Here is a 15440-nt window from a genome sequence, read left to right as displayed (position 1 = left end):
TACTGCAAGCATCCCCCACCAAGCAGGACTCCACAGTTCACAGAGCCCACCCAGCTGCCCCAGGCCAGGAGAGAGGCATCTTAAGCACCTCAGCAGGAAAACAGACCAGAGAGGTGCCAGGCCTTGCCCACAGTCGGTGGGGCCCAGAGTAGAACCATGGAGACTCCCTCTTTGAGAGGGCCCCAGACCCAGATGGCCAGCACCCCCTTCTCAGGCTCGGTCCTCCTCCTGCTAATGTCTGTTAGGCACTGCCGCCTGCAGGAACCCAGTTAGATTGCTGGGTCGATGTAACTTCTGAAAGCCCTGGAGTTTTTTGTCAGGGCCTCTTGATCCATCTGCCTGACCCCAGGCCCTCCCTTCAGCTCTGTGCTCAGGCTGGATGGCAGTGGGGGTGGAGGTGTCTTTGTGTGTCTTTGGGGAGGACTAGGTTGTCTGGCCCTTTACCAGGGCAAGAGCTCCAGCCCTGGGACAACGCTTTCTTTTCTGGAAGCTCCCCCTCAACACACACACACCTTCCTTCTTTTGGTTTCTTCATATTTTTTCATCTCAAAGCTGAGCCCACAGTGCCCTGACAGAACAGTTTCCACCTCCTGGAACTAGAGAGCCCTCTGGGGGAGCTATTAGTATCACCCTTGAATGGGGGAAGGGTCAGAGGGCCCACCCCCAAATCCCTAGGCTATTGTTCCTGGGGGGAAGAGGCTCCTTTGAGAGGCCTGCTTGAGGAGCTCAGACCTGCCAGGGACACAGCCTGGCCCAGGTGTAACAAGACTTCCCTTACACCCCTTCTTCCCCCTGCCAGAGAGCACACGTGGGGATACCACGGATAGGTTCTGTTTCTTGTTGGGCTTTATTTTCCTCATTGTTCAAGTGGGGCTAAGAGTCCCAGCATGACCTTCCACCTAAGGTTATTGTGAAGGTTAGACAAAATGAGTGTGGTAGACTCTTACTCTGCCCCAGGACCTCTTCACAGAGAGGATGTGCCAGGCCATTTGTGTGTGTGTGTGCGCGCGCGCGCGTGCGCACGCGTGCGCAACAGCTGTAACCCAGGTGCTGACTGCATTCCCAGGGCAGGCAGGAGACTGGTCTGTGAGGGGACTGGTGTGTAGCTCTTTGAGGCTGTGTGATGTGGGTATAACAGGGCCCCAAGTATAAGGTTGCCAGATTTAGCAAATATTTGAAACATGCTAACAATGATTTTCCTTATCTGAAAATCAAATTTCAAGATGTGTCCTGTGTTTTATCTGGCAAGCCTACTTGAGTGAACTGGCGTGCTCAAGCCAGTGTGCCCCTGTTGGATTCCCGCGCATGAGACTGAGATGGTATGTGGCTGTGTGGACTGAGGCAGGAGATGGGTGTGATCGTGGAACCAACTGGGATCATTTCAGTGGGGCTCCGAAAAGCTTCGATACCATAGTCCTTCATGTCAGCATGGAAAAGAATCTAGCGAGAGCAAAGTAGTAGATAAATGATTTATGAGAATAAAACCCTTGTGATGGGTGGGAAGTGCCCCCAGAACTTAGTGGGCTACAGTTTTATAATCAAACGAAAAGTGGGGAGGGGAAGAAGACCTTCTTTGTCTCTCTTGAGTAGATGTGACGTTTCCATCAGCAGCTCCTCCCCAGACAGGGCAGGGAAGTTTACTTGTCCCTCCCTATATGGTTAGGCCAGGACTATCATAGCACTATCGAAAAATATTTTCAGGTCTCAGTACAGTGAGAGTCTTTCATTTTGAAAAGTCACCTTCCCATAAATGATGGGTTTTTTTGGTGTGTGCACAGAGCCTGTTTTGGGGGTCATTAATGTATGGATGTGAGAGCTGGACTGTGAAGAAAGCTGAGGGCCAAAGAATTGATGCTTTTGAACTGTGGTGTTGGAGAAGACTCTTGAGAGTCCCTTGGACTGCAAGGAGATCCAACCAGTCCATTCTGAAGGAGATCATCCCTGGGATTTCTTTGGACGGAATGATGCCACCTCATGCGAAGAGTTGACTCATTGGAAAAGACTCTGATAATGGGAGGGATTGGGGGCAGGAGGAGAAGGGTATGACAGAGGATGAGATGGCTGGATGGGCCTCATTGACTCGATGGACGTGAGTCTGAGTGAACTCCGGGAGTTGGTGATGGACAGGGAGGCCTGGCGTGCTGCAATTCATGGGGTTGCAAAGAGTCGGACACAACTGAGCGACTGAACTGAACTGAACTGAACTGACTGAGCTCAGTGTCTGGATGTGAGTCTCATGGCACCATTGTTTTATTGTTTGGGGGCATGTCCTGTGCTTCTGTTGCATGGTTTTGTTGCTAAGCAAGCCTGCTTAGTTTTGTGGTTAAGCAAACCTGCTTTTTCGAGTAATCATTAATTTACAGGAGTTTTTTTCCTCATATTTTTATACTTATAATCCCCTAGTGGGATTAACTATTTAATCACTTATTTTTGTCCCTCTATTCTATCACCCAGGAGATCAGCCCTGGGTGTTCTTTGGAAGGAATGATGCTGAAGCTGAAACTCCAGTACTTTGGCCACCTCATGCGAAGAGTTGACTCATTGGAAAAGACTCTGATGCTGGGAGGGATTGGGGGCAGGAGGAGAAGGGGACGACAGAGGATGAGATGGCTGGATGGCCTCACCGACTTGATGGACGTGAGTTTGAGTGAACTCCGGGTGATGGTGATGGACAGGGAGGCCTGGCGTGCTGCGATTCATGGGGTCGCAAAGAGTTGGACACGACTGAGTGACTGAGCGACTGAACTGACTGATTCTGTCCCTATCACAGTGTTTGGCTGTGTCAGCGTCATCAGCAGGAGAGGGGATATGGGTCACTCTGACTGTGTGCTCTGTGATTCCCTGAGGCTCTAGCAACTCACTCAGGGCAGTGTTTGAGCTGTTTGCTCAGTGAGGCCCAGCAGGGGTAGGAGACCCACCCTGGACAAACACTCAGATCCGGCTCCAGGTGGGACTAGGGTGCTGAACCTGTTGCCGCCTGCCATCAAACTGTAAAGGACACATCCCTCAAGGCCATGCCAGCCCTGGGGACCTCAGAGTGCTCTGACCTCCGCCTTCCAGGGGGACCTCTGGAATCACCTCTCTGCTGCTTCCTGGTGACATCACACAAGTCGTTGCTCAGTCTTCTAGAACAGTGCCCCCAGGATATTGCCTTGTTCCCCTAGGCAACCTGGGAATTTTCTCACCCAAACTAGCAAGGCCGGTTACCCCAGAGGAGAGGAGCTGGGGGAAGAAGGGGTAAGGGGGGCCTTCTCCTCATCTCCCAGAGGGGAGATTGAGGCAGCCATCCGTCTGTCTGACTAGATGTTGAGTAGGAGGGAGCACCAGAAGCAAGTCAGGATGTGGTAGCCCCTCATTGTCTAGTACACTTGGGCAGGGGAGGAATCTTGAAGCAAAGAGGGTGGTAACTGCCCCCAAGGTCACCCCTAGGGTAGTGAAAGGGGTGGCATATAGTGGGGAGCAGGGACAGAGCCTTGGGTTAGAAGCTGGGAGACCTAAGATCTTATCTGTGCTCTGACCCTGCTGCTTGGGCCTTTGTTTCTCCATCTGTACAGTTAGGGGCTGTGGTCCTGATGGGAGCTCAGTGAAGGGAGTTGAGAGAGGAGTGTTATGGACCAGGTCATGGATGGCTCCAGGCAGGTGTCCTGACTCTGTTCCAACAGCTGGCAGGGGTCAGTGAGCAAGAACTGGTGTGAATATCTCCAAACAACCCCCACCCCATTCCGGGAGTCCTACTGGGTACTTGTGGTCCCCAGATGGCTTCTGTCTTACTTTGATTCAGGGGCGTCGCTATGCCTCCTACACCTCAGCTTCTGTCTCTGTGAGGGGTGCATGTAAAACCCGCACTTGCTCAGCGCCCTGGGTCACGATTCCTTGCATTCTTATGATGCTTCTCAGCCTGCTAAGCACTGTCTCTTTCTCATACACACTCCCGCCTTCCACCCCAACTCTGAGTCCTGCTTGGTGTTGTCCCCATCCTGGGGCTGGGGTCGGAAGGGCACCTCCACTTTCTGTTGAGCCCTGTGACTGGGACAGGGGCTGCAGGGGACACATAGGGTCGTGCTTCACCAACCTTTCCACTGTTTACTCTTTCATGAGAACCTTAACAACCATCCTATCAAGGTATTTCCTTAACACTTTTTGTAGGAAATATGCCATGTTTGAACAGTGTATTTATTCCTCCCTACCTTTCCCCTTCCAATTTATATTTTTAGTTATTTGGGTGTGAAACTGACATGTATACAACTCTTTTCCTTGCAATAATTCTCAGAGAGTAGGTATTATTATTCTAGATGAAGAAATTGAAACTCAGACAGGACATGTCACCTGCTCCTGGTCACACGTTTAGGAAGTGGTATCAACAGAATTTGAACCCAGGTCCACTTTGCACTTCCAGGCTGTGGGAAGCAGGGATCACCAAATCCTAGGACTCCTCTCCAGGCTCCTCCCCCAGGTCACACATCCCAGCCCTCCCAGCCTTCCCTCTGATGCTCAGGGGTGTTTGAGACAGGATATGAATCTGCTTTGATCCAGGCATGTTTGAGCGGTTGTTATGAACCCTTGAGCCAGAGATACCTAAATTCCTGGGGGACTAGGAAGGCCTGCAAGGGCAAATTGTTGATGAATGAGGATTTATGCTCCAGCCAGCCTGGCCTAAACCTCCAGGCAGGGTTGAGCCCAGGGCATGGCCACCTGAGCCCAGGGGTACCAGGTCACCCACCTTTTTTGACCCAAGACCCAGAAGATTCATTCTTGGTTAATCTCTATTTGGATTTGAGTGCTGGTTTGATTTCTGCCATCACTACCTCCCTGAATTGGTGTGTCTCAGACTGGCAGTGCTCTCGGGGGTGGAGGAGTCCTGTGAGCCTGTCCTCGCTGCTATCTCCTGCTGTCACTTCAGCCTTATCTCTTCCTCCCAGTACTAGGCGATGGGGATGAGAGGTGTACAGTCCTGGTGCCTGCTGTCAGCTGACGTGTGTCACTGGGGCCCTAAAAAGGCAGAAGCCACCAGGCCAGTGCTCCTCTCCCTTTTCCTCATGGCAGATCCCAGAGGCTACAGTTCACAAAGCAGGCTCTGTATACCCCTCTTTTGAGTCTTTCATCAGCCTGGGTATGAGGCTGTCAGATAAAACTACTGAAGCCAGGGGAGGGGCAATGAACTGCCTATGGCTGGGGTGAAGGCAGAGGATGTGTGTAGCAGAGAGCCAGAGGCCTGGCCTCTTGAACCCAAAGCCCACCCTCACCCACCCCACCCCCAGGCCACCCACTACCACACACTTAAAGAATGTGGGTTAGAAGGGTCAAGGATGATTATCTGACTGTGCTGCTCACACTGGAGATCCAAGGTCACGTAGGGACCTGCAACTCATTTTACAAGACTTACTTTGCAGAATGCCCCTTGGGGTGACTTGCTATCACAGTTCCCTCCTCACCCCCTCGACTTGTAAAATTGGGCCTGATTCACAAACGTCTCAGAGCCCTAAGCACTTGAGTAAGAAACACCTCTATTTGTGAATCCACCATGACAACTCCTCATCTTTTTCTAGCACCTTTAAGAAAAGCTATTCCATCCTGGAACTCAAGGATGGTGAGGCTAGGAGGTTATACATTCTGATGCTTACATTCTACAGATAGGAAACTCAGGCCCAGAGAGATGGGGCAGCCAGAGCCAAGGAAAGGAACCCTGGGGTGGGAGGAGGCTGAGATCTGGGATCTTGGCAGGAAGGCCATGTACTCACTGATGACACTGGGCAAGTGATGGGGCACTTGTGCCCTATTAGCTGCCCATCCAAGGGAGCTTACCATGAGCCCTCCCTAGTCACTAGGGTAGTGAATGCTCAGCCTTGAGCCTGTTGCCACACTCACATTGGCCTGGCCTCAGAAAAATTGAGCTATTGGCCTCAGTTAACACAGAGCAGCTGGAGACAGAGCTAGCACTAGGACCCAGGGGGCAGGTAGCAGTCTCTCTGGCTGGAAGGGGTGGCTGGAGTGCTGGTGGACATATCTCCCCTGTGGCTGTGGAGCTCTGGCCAGCTCTGCCTGGGGAGGGCCAGGGAGCCCCAGAGCTCTGGAGCCAGAAGCTCTGGAAAGCCTAATCTAATCCATGGGAGGTGTGTGAATAGGTACAGGGGTGCTCAGGAGGACTAGGAGTGGACAAGGACCAGAATTCGGGACTGGAGGAGGATTAAAGCTCCCCGCTGCGAGTGCGATGGGAGTGGAGATTTTGTCCAAGTCTAGCCACCTTGTGAACCTTGAGGCCAGTGGTTGGTAGGGGAGGCAAGCTGTGGGCTCTTGATTGTGGTGGGAGTGTGCCCATCTTTGGCTCTGAGGGGTGTGGTGTGGCGATGTCTCTGGGTGGTTCTAGGGACAGCTGCTTATGTATCTTAAGTAGGCTGTTGCAGAGGTGTGTACCTGTGAGTGTGGGAAGGTGTTGGAGATAAAGGGTTCACAATTAACTTCCAGAATCCCTCTTCTAGCATCTCCTCGCTCTTCCTCTCAGAGCCCTATCTATCTTGGACCCTCCTCAGCCCCTGCCTGAGGACTGGTCCGGCCAGGTCCTCTTCGGGGGCGATGGGGGCGGGCGCTAGGACCCGGCTGGGCGGGGTGGGGCGGGGCTCCAAGCCCCGTCAGCTGTACCTCCGCAGCCTGGAAAATACCAAGCGCAGGCGAGCGGAGCCCCCGAAACCCCCAGCGTAGCCCCTGGGGAGGGAGGAAGAGGCCGGGGGGCAGGCGGGTGGTGCGCGCGGGGCCGGGGGAAGCGGGGGGGCCGGGCGGCGGGACCCACTGCTCCTCCCCCCAGAACCCCCGCGCGGCCCCGGTCGCCCGGGCAGCGGCGGCGGCGGCAGAGGCGCTCGCACCCCCGGCCCCGGCTGGCCCCGGCGAGTAGCGGGCACAGGTGAGCCTGCCGGCCCCGCGGGCGCCCCACCCCGCCCCCACCACCGGCCCCGCGCGCTTCCCGCGCCGGCGCCGCTGGCGAGTTAGTTGAGCCAGTCCGGCCAGCGCTGCGCAGACCCCACCGGACCGTCCGTCACCTCGGGTCCCGGCCTCCCCTGGGTCCCGACGGGCTTCCCCCGCACCCCCATACGCAGCCCCCACTCCGGCTCCCACCTCCGGCGGTGCGAGGTCGCGCTTTTGCGGAGAGAGAGGGGCGTACTGCCCAGTGGCGGCGGTACGCTCTGGCCAGGGGGCCAGCCCCTGCCTCTCTCGAACTCGCTACCTGCCAGGACCCCGGACAGCCGCACGCGCGCCCGCAGCGTTCTGACTCCGGTTCCCAAACCGGTCTTGCAGGTCCCTGGAAGGTGGCGTCAGCATCTGCAGCCGCGTCGACGTTGTCGGAGCCTCCGCGGAGGACCCAGGAGAGCCGGACCAGGACCAGGGCCCTGGGCCTCCCCATGGAGCAGTCAGCTGCCTCCCCAGAGCCCCCGGGGCCTCGGCCAGTCCTGGGCCGCGACAGCGTCCAGGTGCCCGACGACCAGGACTTCCGCAGCTTCCGGTCAGAGTGTGAGGCCGAGGCGGGCTGGAACCTGACCTACAGCAAAGCTGGTGTGTCTGTGTGGGTGCAGGCTGTGGAGATGGATCGTACCCTGCACAAGATCAAGGTAGGGTGGCCCCGCAGCAGGTGCAGCCGACGCTGCGCCCTGACTCCCTCTGACTGGGAGTCTCCCTGTCCTCCAGCAGGGGTACAGACACCTGGCTGTGCACCTGAGTCTCCTGCGAGGACCCAGGAGGCACAGTTTGCTGGGAGACAGGGGGTGTGACTCACTCAGCCCCTGCCTGCTCAGGGAGGTGGACCGCTGCCAAGCCCACCTCGGAGAGTGGTCTTCCTCAAGGAGCCCTCTGCCCTTGAAGCCTTTATCAGGTCCTGACTTGAGTCATCTCAGGTGGGAGACTGAGCCTTTCAGTCCAGAATTCCTGATTCTCTCAGCCTGAGCTGGGTCTCATTCCGCACTCTCTGCACTTCTTCCTGCCGGATGCTCTGCTCTTCCCTCTTCCCTCCTGGCTGTCCCCTGAGTCTCTCCTGCAGGGACTCAGGATCCTGGGTGGCAGATCCCGAAAGCGGGGCTTAGATGTCCCTGCCTCACACAGGGCCAGGCTGGGCCGGCAGGCTGGGAAAGGAGGGACCAGGGTGTAGGCCAGCAGAGGCAGGGAGTATGCAGGCATAGTTGGCCTCTCTCACAGCCATCCACTCCACTCCTCACAACCCCATGATTTTCTTCTGTTTGTCAAAAGAGGGCCGGCTTGGGGTTTGGGACCCTGTGAGCCCACCTCCCCTGGGGCCTAGATGGGGACTAGGCTAGTAAAGACTCTGCTGAGAGGCCTCAGAGACTGCCTCCAACAGAACACATCTGGCATTGCTGTGAGTGCTACTTTTCAAGGCGGCAGATCTCCCTTCCGCGGCTCCTGGCAGTAGACTGTGCCCTCCCCTCTCTCTTGCCTCGGCCTTCCCGCTCTCCTTCTCAAACACGTGGAAAAGTGTATTCCTGTGGTGGAAGCCGGCAGAGGTGGGAGCAGGGCAGTGGACTTGGAGAGCACGCCCGCCCTCCCCGACTCCAGCCCCTCCTGCCTGGGGCCTGCCCTTGGATTCGGATTTAGCTCTGGCATCAGGGCCTCATAATAGGGCCAGAGATGTCTGACCTTCCCTGCCTGACCCTGTGCCTTTCTGTCTCGCTTTGTCTTAGTCATTTAGAGCTTCGTCTGTCTGTCCCCACGTAGGCACCTGGCTCACCCGTTCTGCCTTCCCTGCTCCCTTCTTGACTCTCTGTCTGCACCGTGGCTATCTGACTGTCTTTTTCTTTCCCAGTTCCCATGTCTGTCTCCTTTTTTCCCTTTCTGGGACTCTCTACCCGGGCCTGAGGACTCTGGGCCGTGGGCTTCCCCAGAGCTGGACCTGTGTCTAAGCCTGAGGAGCGGGGAAGGGCAGGGCCACTGGCATGTTCCAGCTTAGTGCTCGCCAGGGACAGGGACACGTCCTATCCTTTATGTCCTCAGCCTCCAACACAGGCCCAGCAGGGATGTTGGTTGAATGAAGGATGGAAGGAACGAACGAATGAAGGAACAAACTGAATATAAAGTGAGCAAAGTTGTTGTGAGAAAAAGGTTGTTTTCCTGCCTGTAGCCTCGAAAAGGCTCAGGCTGGCCTGTGCCAAGGGGTAGGGAAGCATGATCTCCCCATCAAGCTGGCTCTCCAGAAGGAAGGGTAGGGGAAAGTCTGAACTGAGCCCAGGACTCCCACCCTCTGTGTCAACAGAGTGGAGCTGCCTCCTCCATCTGGCTTGGTTAATGAATAAACCCAGCCCAGTCCAGGACTGGAACTGGTGAGTCTGGGAGCCAGACCTCCACAATAGACCCCTTGTGGCCATATCAGATTTGTCAGGTGTTCTTCCTTGAGAGTAGAGGGGACTGGGAAAACTGGGGTATTGTGGGCTTGTAGTTAGGGCGTACACCTGGCCTTCCTTCCCTCTCAGACTGGGCAGAGGTTGGAGGTGCCTTTGCAATCCCCGTTTCAAATTCACTCCTTACTGGAGTGCAAGTCCAGAGAGGAGCATGGGCTAGCCCAGGCTCACACAGCCAAGCCCCAGCCAAGCCAGGCTTGGAACCCAGATCTCTTGCCTCTCAGCCTAGTGGTCTCTTTTGTGCTCCCCACAGTGAAGGGGGCTGGGGCCAGGAGGTGAGCAGAGCTGGGGCCTAAGGAGGGTGCTGGGCCTTGGCTCAGGGAAGGGAGGTGATCTCGAGATCTCAGATCCCCTCAGCACAGCCACGTGGAGCTCTGGGGGACAGGCAGAGGTCTCCGAGCTCCCCCATCCCCAAGACTCCAGGAATCCCGTTTCCGATAAGAACCCCTGCTCTGAGTCGAGCATTTGTCCCCATTGCCTGATTGACCTTCAGAGCAGTCCAGGGCAGTAGTAGGCTTATCTCCAAGCTACAAAGAAACTGAGGCTGAGAGAGATGAGGTCACTTGCCTGAGGTCACACAGTAGCTGAGGCAGGAGTGGAACCCAGGTCAGCCTGGCTCCAGAGCCCCTGCCTCTCTCCACTTGGGCTCACATCTTGTCAACATTTTGGCATTTGACCCCATCAGTAACTCTGAAGGACACAGTGTTCTCATCATCCCATTCCTGTTGATAAATGAAAAAGCTGAGTCCCAGAAAGGGGAGTGGCTTGCCAAGGTCACACAGCAGGTCTGAAGCCAGAGTTCCCAGGGTCACTCCAGGAGACTGGGACTTAACCACAGGTATTTGTTGAGCTCCCTGCTCCCCACAGTCGGTTCTTGGTCTGCCCCCTGAGCTGGGAAAGCCAGCTGCCCGCTGGACATGCCCTGTGCATGTGAATCTAGGGTGGGGGAAGAGCCACCTAGCTGCCTACCTGATTGATTTCCTCTACCTCACCCCCCTTCCCCCAGACTTATCTTCTCCCTACCCCTGTGTCCAGAGGTTCCTGGAAGTCACTGTGGCTCTGGCCCAGCATTTGGAGCCAGAAGAAAGGGACAGAGCTGCTGGAGGCCACCTCTGCCCTTTCCCTCCCTCTGGTCTGGCCTGGTCCCAGGCCTGCATAGTGCTCTGAGCACCAAAGAGGAGGCAGATACTGCCTCCTGTGAGGTCAGGCCTTGTCCCAAAGGCTGATGCTGAACATGGATCCTGGGCTCAAGGGCAGAGGGCTTCTGGGCACCTGAATGCAGGTCCCTCAGTGCCCAGGCCAGGCTTCCTCAGAGCTGCGGTAGAGGAGAGAATTGGGAAACCAGGGGGCTGTCATTTATTCAAGCAGGGCCAGCTGGAGAAGGGGCTGAAGTCCAGTCCTGGTTATAGTGTTCTTTTGCTCTGTGTGTGACTGTGGGCACATCCCTGCCCTCTCTGGGCTATTTCTCCATCTGTGCCATGGGGCTCTCCTGGCTCCAAGAGCCTCTAGACTCATACCTGTGCTGGGTCCCATGGAGAGGGATGAGGCATAGGGGACAGAAAGCCAGAGATGGCATGGCATGGCCAGCCCAGTCCTGCCCTGATGCTCACGTGCTCAGGCTCTCTGATCCTGCTGTACACCTAGCCGCCTGAGAGGCAGAGGGTGGCCAGACCTCCAGAGGGTGGAGAGAGACTGACAGTTCCAGATGGCTCCCTGCCCACTGCTTGAGGCAGATATTCACAGGCAACCGACTGAGGCAGGAGGGCGTCCCAATGAATAGAGGCCTTGAGGGCCTTGGCTGGAGCAGGGATGTGAGGTCTCCTGGGGGAGCATGGCTGAGAACCTGAGGTTCCTCTTGCCACAGGAAGCTGAGCAGTGGGGACCTATCTCTTCTGACTTCCTGTCCTACAGCTGCTCCTCTTCCCCTTTGGAGAAAGCTTGGTGACCCCTCTCTGACCTGTCTCACTGTCCACCTGCTTCCATACCACAGCCTCCTGGGTACCAAGCTCTTAGGCTAGTTCTCAGGCCTGTCCTCTCTCAGCACCTCATTTTCTTCCCCTGTGAAATTTGGGATCATCTCAGGGATCTCCAAGGATCCTTCTTACTCTTAATGGTCTATGGGACTCAAAAGGGTCCTGGGGATGGTGGAGACAGTCACAGGGCCAGGCGTTTTCTTCAGGTCTTTTCACTGAATCTTCACAAGTGTCTTACAAACTCCATTGAACAGATGTGGAAGCTGAGGTTCAGGGCAGGAATTCACTTGTGCAGTCAAACAGCTTGAAGGCAGCTGAGGCAGGATCAGAACCCAGGTCCTTGAGACTCCAAGGCCAGGATAGCTTCAGTGTCTCGGGCCTGCTTATTAGCACCACTGGCCCCTTTGATCTCCTGGACCCTGTCGCTCAGAACCCACCCCTCTCTCCTGCCTTAGGTCTCCCTGTGCTGTGTCATTGTGAGAGGGCACCCTGGAGGGGTCCCAGCCAAGCAAGAGCCCAGTCCTTACTGTGTAACCTTGGGGTTCACTTTACCTTTCTGGGTCAGTCTTCTTATCTGTGGTGGCAGAGGCAGGTTTTAGGGGTTTGGATTCGGTGAGCTCAGGTTTAGGCTGGGCTTCTGCCCCCTCGGGGGCTCAGTTTCCCTATTTCTCTAGAAAGATGCTGGGCAGGTGGTTTGTAGAGCCTGGCCTTAGGGCATGGTAAGGGTGTCTGCAGTACTGGACACAGGGTAAGGATGGAGAGCTAAAGCCTTGCTGGTTTGTGCCGTCTGAGAGGTCCCTAGATGGGGCTCCTGAGTCAGGCTGGGGTCCTGATAACCCCTGGCCTGGAATCCTGCATGGTTCTAGCTCTGACGTGGAGTAGGGGCAGCTGGAGGAAGTTGTCCAGACCTCTCCTTAAGAAACAGGGCTCCCAGAGAGCTGCCCCCCAACGTCAGGGTCTGGATCTTCAGGTGGAAGAAATCAGAGACAGGAAAGGTCAGAGCTGGCTGGAGGCTTTAGGGAGGTATTCCTGGGGGTCCTTCCTACAGGATGAGAGAACAGGTTTCAGGGTCCTGGCCATGTGGCCTTGCGCAGATTGCTGCCCCTGCCCCAGCTTTAGCTTCCTCTTCTGTCGCATGCGAGCAGCTGTGCTGGCCTGCCTGTCTTTGGGCACTTCATTCAGGTTGGAGACAAAGAGGGAAATCAGGATGGTGGAACAGACACTTGTCACAGGAGCTGCAGAGACCTGGAGGGGGCCTCTGAGCCATCCCTGGAGACCAGGGAAGGCTTCTCACAGGAGGAATGCTCAGGTGATCGGCTTGGAATTGAGTTGAGAATGAGGAGTACAGGTTTGACAGCACTGGGAACATTTCATACAGAGGAAGAGCTATGTAAAGGCCCCCGAGGAAGGAAACAGGCAATGTTAGGAGAACTGCAGGTGATATATTGTGGGTTTGGAACTCAGGGGGGTGGAGGTGATTAGACAGCTAGATCAAGGCTCTTGAGTTTGGGTCCCGGAGGTTCTAGGCTACTGGGGAGGGTTTTAGACAAGGTGGGTGGTAGGAGGAAGATGCTGCTCTATTTGTCTGCACAGACATGCCAAGGCCTGCGCTAAAGTAGGGCCTGTGGGGAGTGGAGCACGGGATTGCCTCCAGAAAGATTTTGGAGGGATAAGGGACAACATAGTGGTTATAGCATAACTCTTGTGCAGGCTGGGATGTGAGATAGGATAAGATGTGCAGCCCCCGGGGGCAAGGAGCTGGTTGGGGGGGTGCCTTCAGTCAGTCCACACTGGGCGCAGAAGAGCCCTCAGGCCCGCAGGCTGGCTCTGTGCCTCCACGACCAGCTCCCCAGGCTCTGGCTTTTAAACTTTAACGAACCCAGCTCAGTTTCCAGCCGAGAGTCTTTAAAGTTTCAGGAGATGAGAGAAAGGAGGCAGTCCTGGAGACAGATGGGTTTTCTTTCTTCCCCTGCTTCTCTGTGCCTGGTAGAGCCACCTGGAGCCAGAGCTGTGGGTGCCATGACTCTGGAGGCCTGGCACTCTTTAGGGATCTTGGACCTAAGCTGGACCTCTCCAGTCTGTTAATGAGGGGCCAGCAACCACCAATGGAGTTAGAAACTTTATCCCCGCCCTGCTCTCTTACCTTTACCCCTTACCTGGGCAGGTGAGCATCACCCCCACCTGCCCCATCAACAGGTGAGAGGAAAGGTGCTCAGACCAGGCACTGGGCTTGAGGTGCCTGGGCCCCCTGTGCTTCACTTTGTCTCCTCAAGCATATTTGGTCTGGCCTCAATGCTCCAGGACCCCTGGAGCTGCAGAAACACAGGCCGTGGAGGCAAGTATCAGGCCCAGGACTTAGTGGTGGGTCCCACACCAAATACAGACCCCTCTCACTTGTCATTAAAGAGAGGCTGGACAGGTGGCACTGGGCAACTGGAGCTGTTCTCTGGGGCTTTAGTATAACAACTGCCTCCCTATCTCTCAACCTGGCTCCCCGAAGGCAGCTACTTGTTGCTTCTGACCTATGTCTAGAATCCTTCTGTCTTGGGGCAGTTGAACAATGCCTGCAAGTTTTCCTCCTCCATGGGAAGTAGGGGTAAATCCCACCTTTGGTCTCCTCTGCATCGCTTGGGCCATTTAATCCCATCCTTTGAGTTTCCTGTCATCTAACCCTGGCTTTCTGATAATCCCCTCCAGCCTCTCCTTGATGCCCCCTTCCTAGTTTTGGACTCTTCTAGATTGCCTTGGGCCTGGTACTGGACCAGAGAAGTGTTAAGTCTGAAGGCAGAGGCCTGACAACCAGAGTGGATGGAGTTCCCTTATGTGTCTCCAGTCTTCATTCATTCAACATACTATATGGGGAACATACTATACACCAAGTATATCCAGGAATTTAGTGGCAAACCAAACAGATCAGACCCTGTTGTCATGAGTTTACATCCTGAGGGGGAGACAAGCATAAGATACCAGATGGTGTTTGTGTGTTATGAAGACAGGATGATGTGATGGGAGTTGTCTGGCCTTCTATATTTGGGCCTTGTGTGTGTGGAGCTGGCCTGTGGGTGCCTGTGTGTATGATCTGGTCCTTGGTTAGGCAGACTGTGAGCCCGTCAGGGGCAGGGCATCTGACAAGGGTCATTAAATCCATCTTGAATGTGTGTGTGTGTGTCTGTACATGCACCTGAGGTTGTGTGTGTCTGTGCCTCTGAGTGTGAGACTGCGTGTGTTTCTGTGTCTGGCATTACTCTGTGTGTGTGAGTCACACCCCCTCACTGCAGCAGAGTTGTCTCTGATCCAATTATGTCTCCTCAGCTGTCTCCCAGCGGCTTCCGCCCCCCCCAGCTCAGCCCTGGCTCTGCCTCAGTCTTCCCCTCCCTGCTTCCCTGCAGCCTCGTTGTTGCCCCTGGGCCTGGCTCTGGGTCTCAGAGTCTCCCCTTAGGCTGACTCTGTCCCTGTCTGTGATGGTTACTACCTCTGCCTGTATGTCTCTACTTGTCCCCTTTCTCCCCCGCCCCCCTTTTTTTCCCTGTCTCAATCATTTATTCGTTCAGCAAACCTCTTCTCATGCCTCCCACCCACTCTACCAGCCTCTGTGCTGGCGCTTGGGGCCTGGGGCTGGATCACACCTGAGTCCTGCTCTGAAGTCCTAGTGGGGAGACTGATGGAGATGGTGACAGCCTTCCGTGACTCCTCAGACCAAGGGAGACGTGGGTGACAGCATGGTGGGGGACAGTAGTATCTGGGTAAGACCTGGGGGGCCCAACAGGAGTTAGGTGGCAGGCTGAGAAGGTCTTGGTGGGTGTGGACTAAGGGTGAGGAAGGAGAGGAGGCTGAGCCAGAGTGGGGAGGACGTTTTAGGGTTTGATCTTGAAGTCAGGGAGAAGCAGCAGAGGCTTTCAGGCTGGGCATGCCATCATCACTGGGTTTTGTTTTTTATTTTAATTGGCTGCGCCACGTGGCTCGTGGAATCTTAGTTCCCTGACCAGGGATTGAGCCTAGGGCCTTAGCAGTGAAAGCACAGAGTCCTAACCCATTGGACCACCAGGGAATTCCCATCACTGGGTTTTAGAAAGCT

General features: G+C 55.5%; 1 protein-coding gene across 4 annotated transcripts in view; it reads left to right on the top strand.

Annotated features, from left to right (window-relative positions):
• STARD10 (StAR related lipid transfer domain containing 10) overlaps positions 1 to 15440 on the top strand; it is a 32843-nt gene that overhangs the window by 3128 nt on the left and 14275 nt on the right. Inside the window, exons 1-2 of one of the 4 annotated variants that reach the window (XM_040258780.1) lie at positions 6002 to 6256; positions 7288 to 7598. In XM_040258780.1, coding sequence (XP_040114714.1) covers positions 7392 to 7598 — 207 coding nt within the window. In that variant the 5' untranslated portion in view covers positions 6002 to 6256; positions 7288 to 7391. Of the gene's footprint in view, positions 1 to 6001; positions 6268 to 7287; positions 7599 to 15440 lie in introns of those variants that run through there. The other 3 variants (XM_040258779.1, XM_040258781.1, XM_040258782.1) reach the window with 3 other exon arrangements.

Source organism: Oryx dammah, unplaced genomic scaffold (genome assembly GCF_014754425.2).
Source record: "Oryx dammah isolate SB20612 unplaced genomic scaffold, SCBI_Odam_1.1 HiC_scaffold_17, whole genome shotgun sequence".
Taxonomy (NCBI): domain Eukaryota; kingdom Metazoa; phylum Chordata; class Mammalia; order Artiodactyla; family Bovidae; genus Oryx; species Oryx dammah.
Note: the sequence above shows the minus strand (reverse complement) of the source record. Positions and strands in the feature narration are given on the sequence as shown.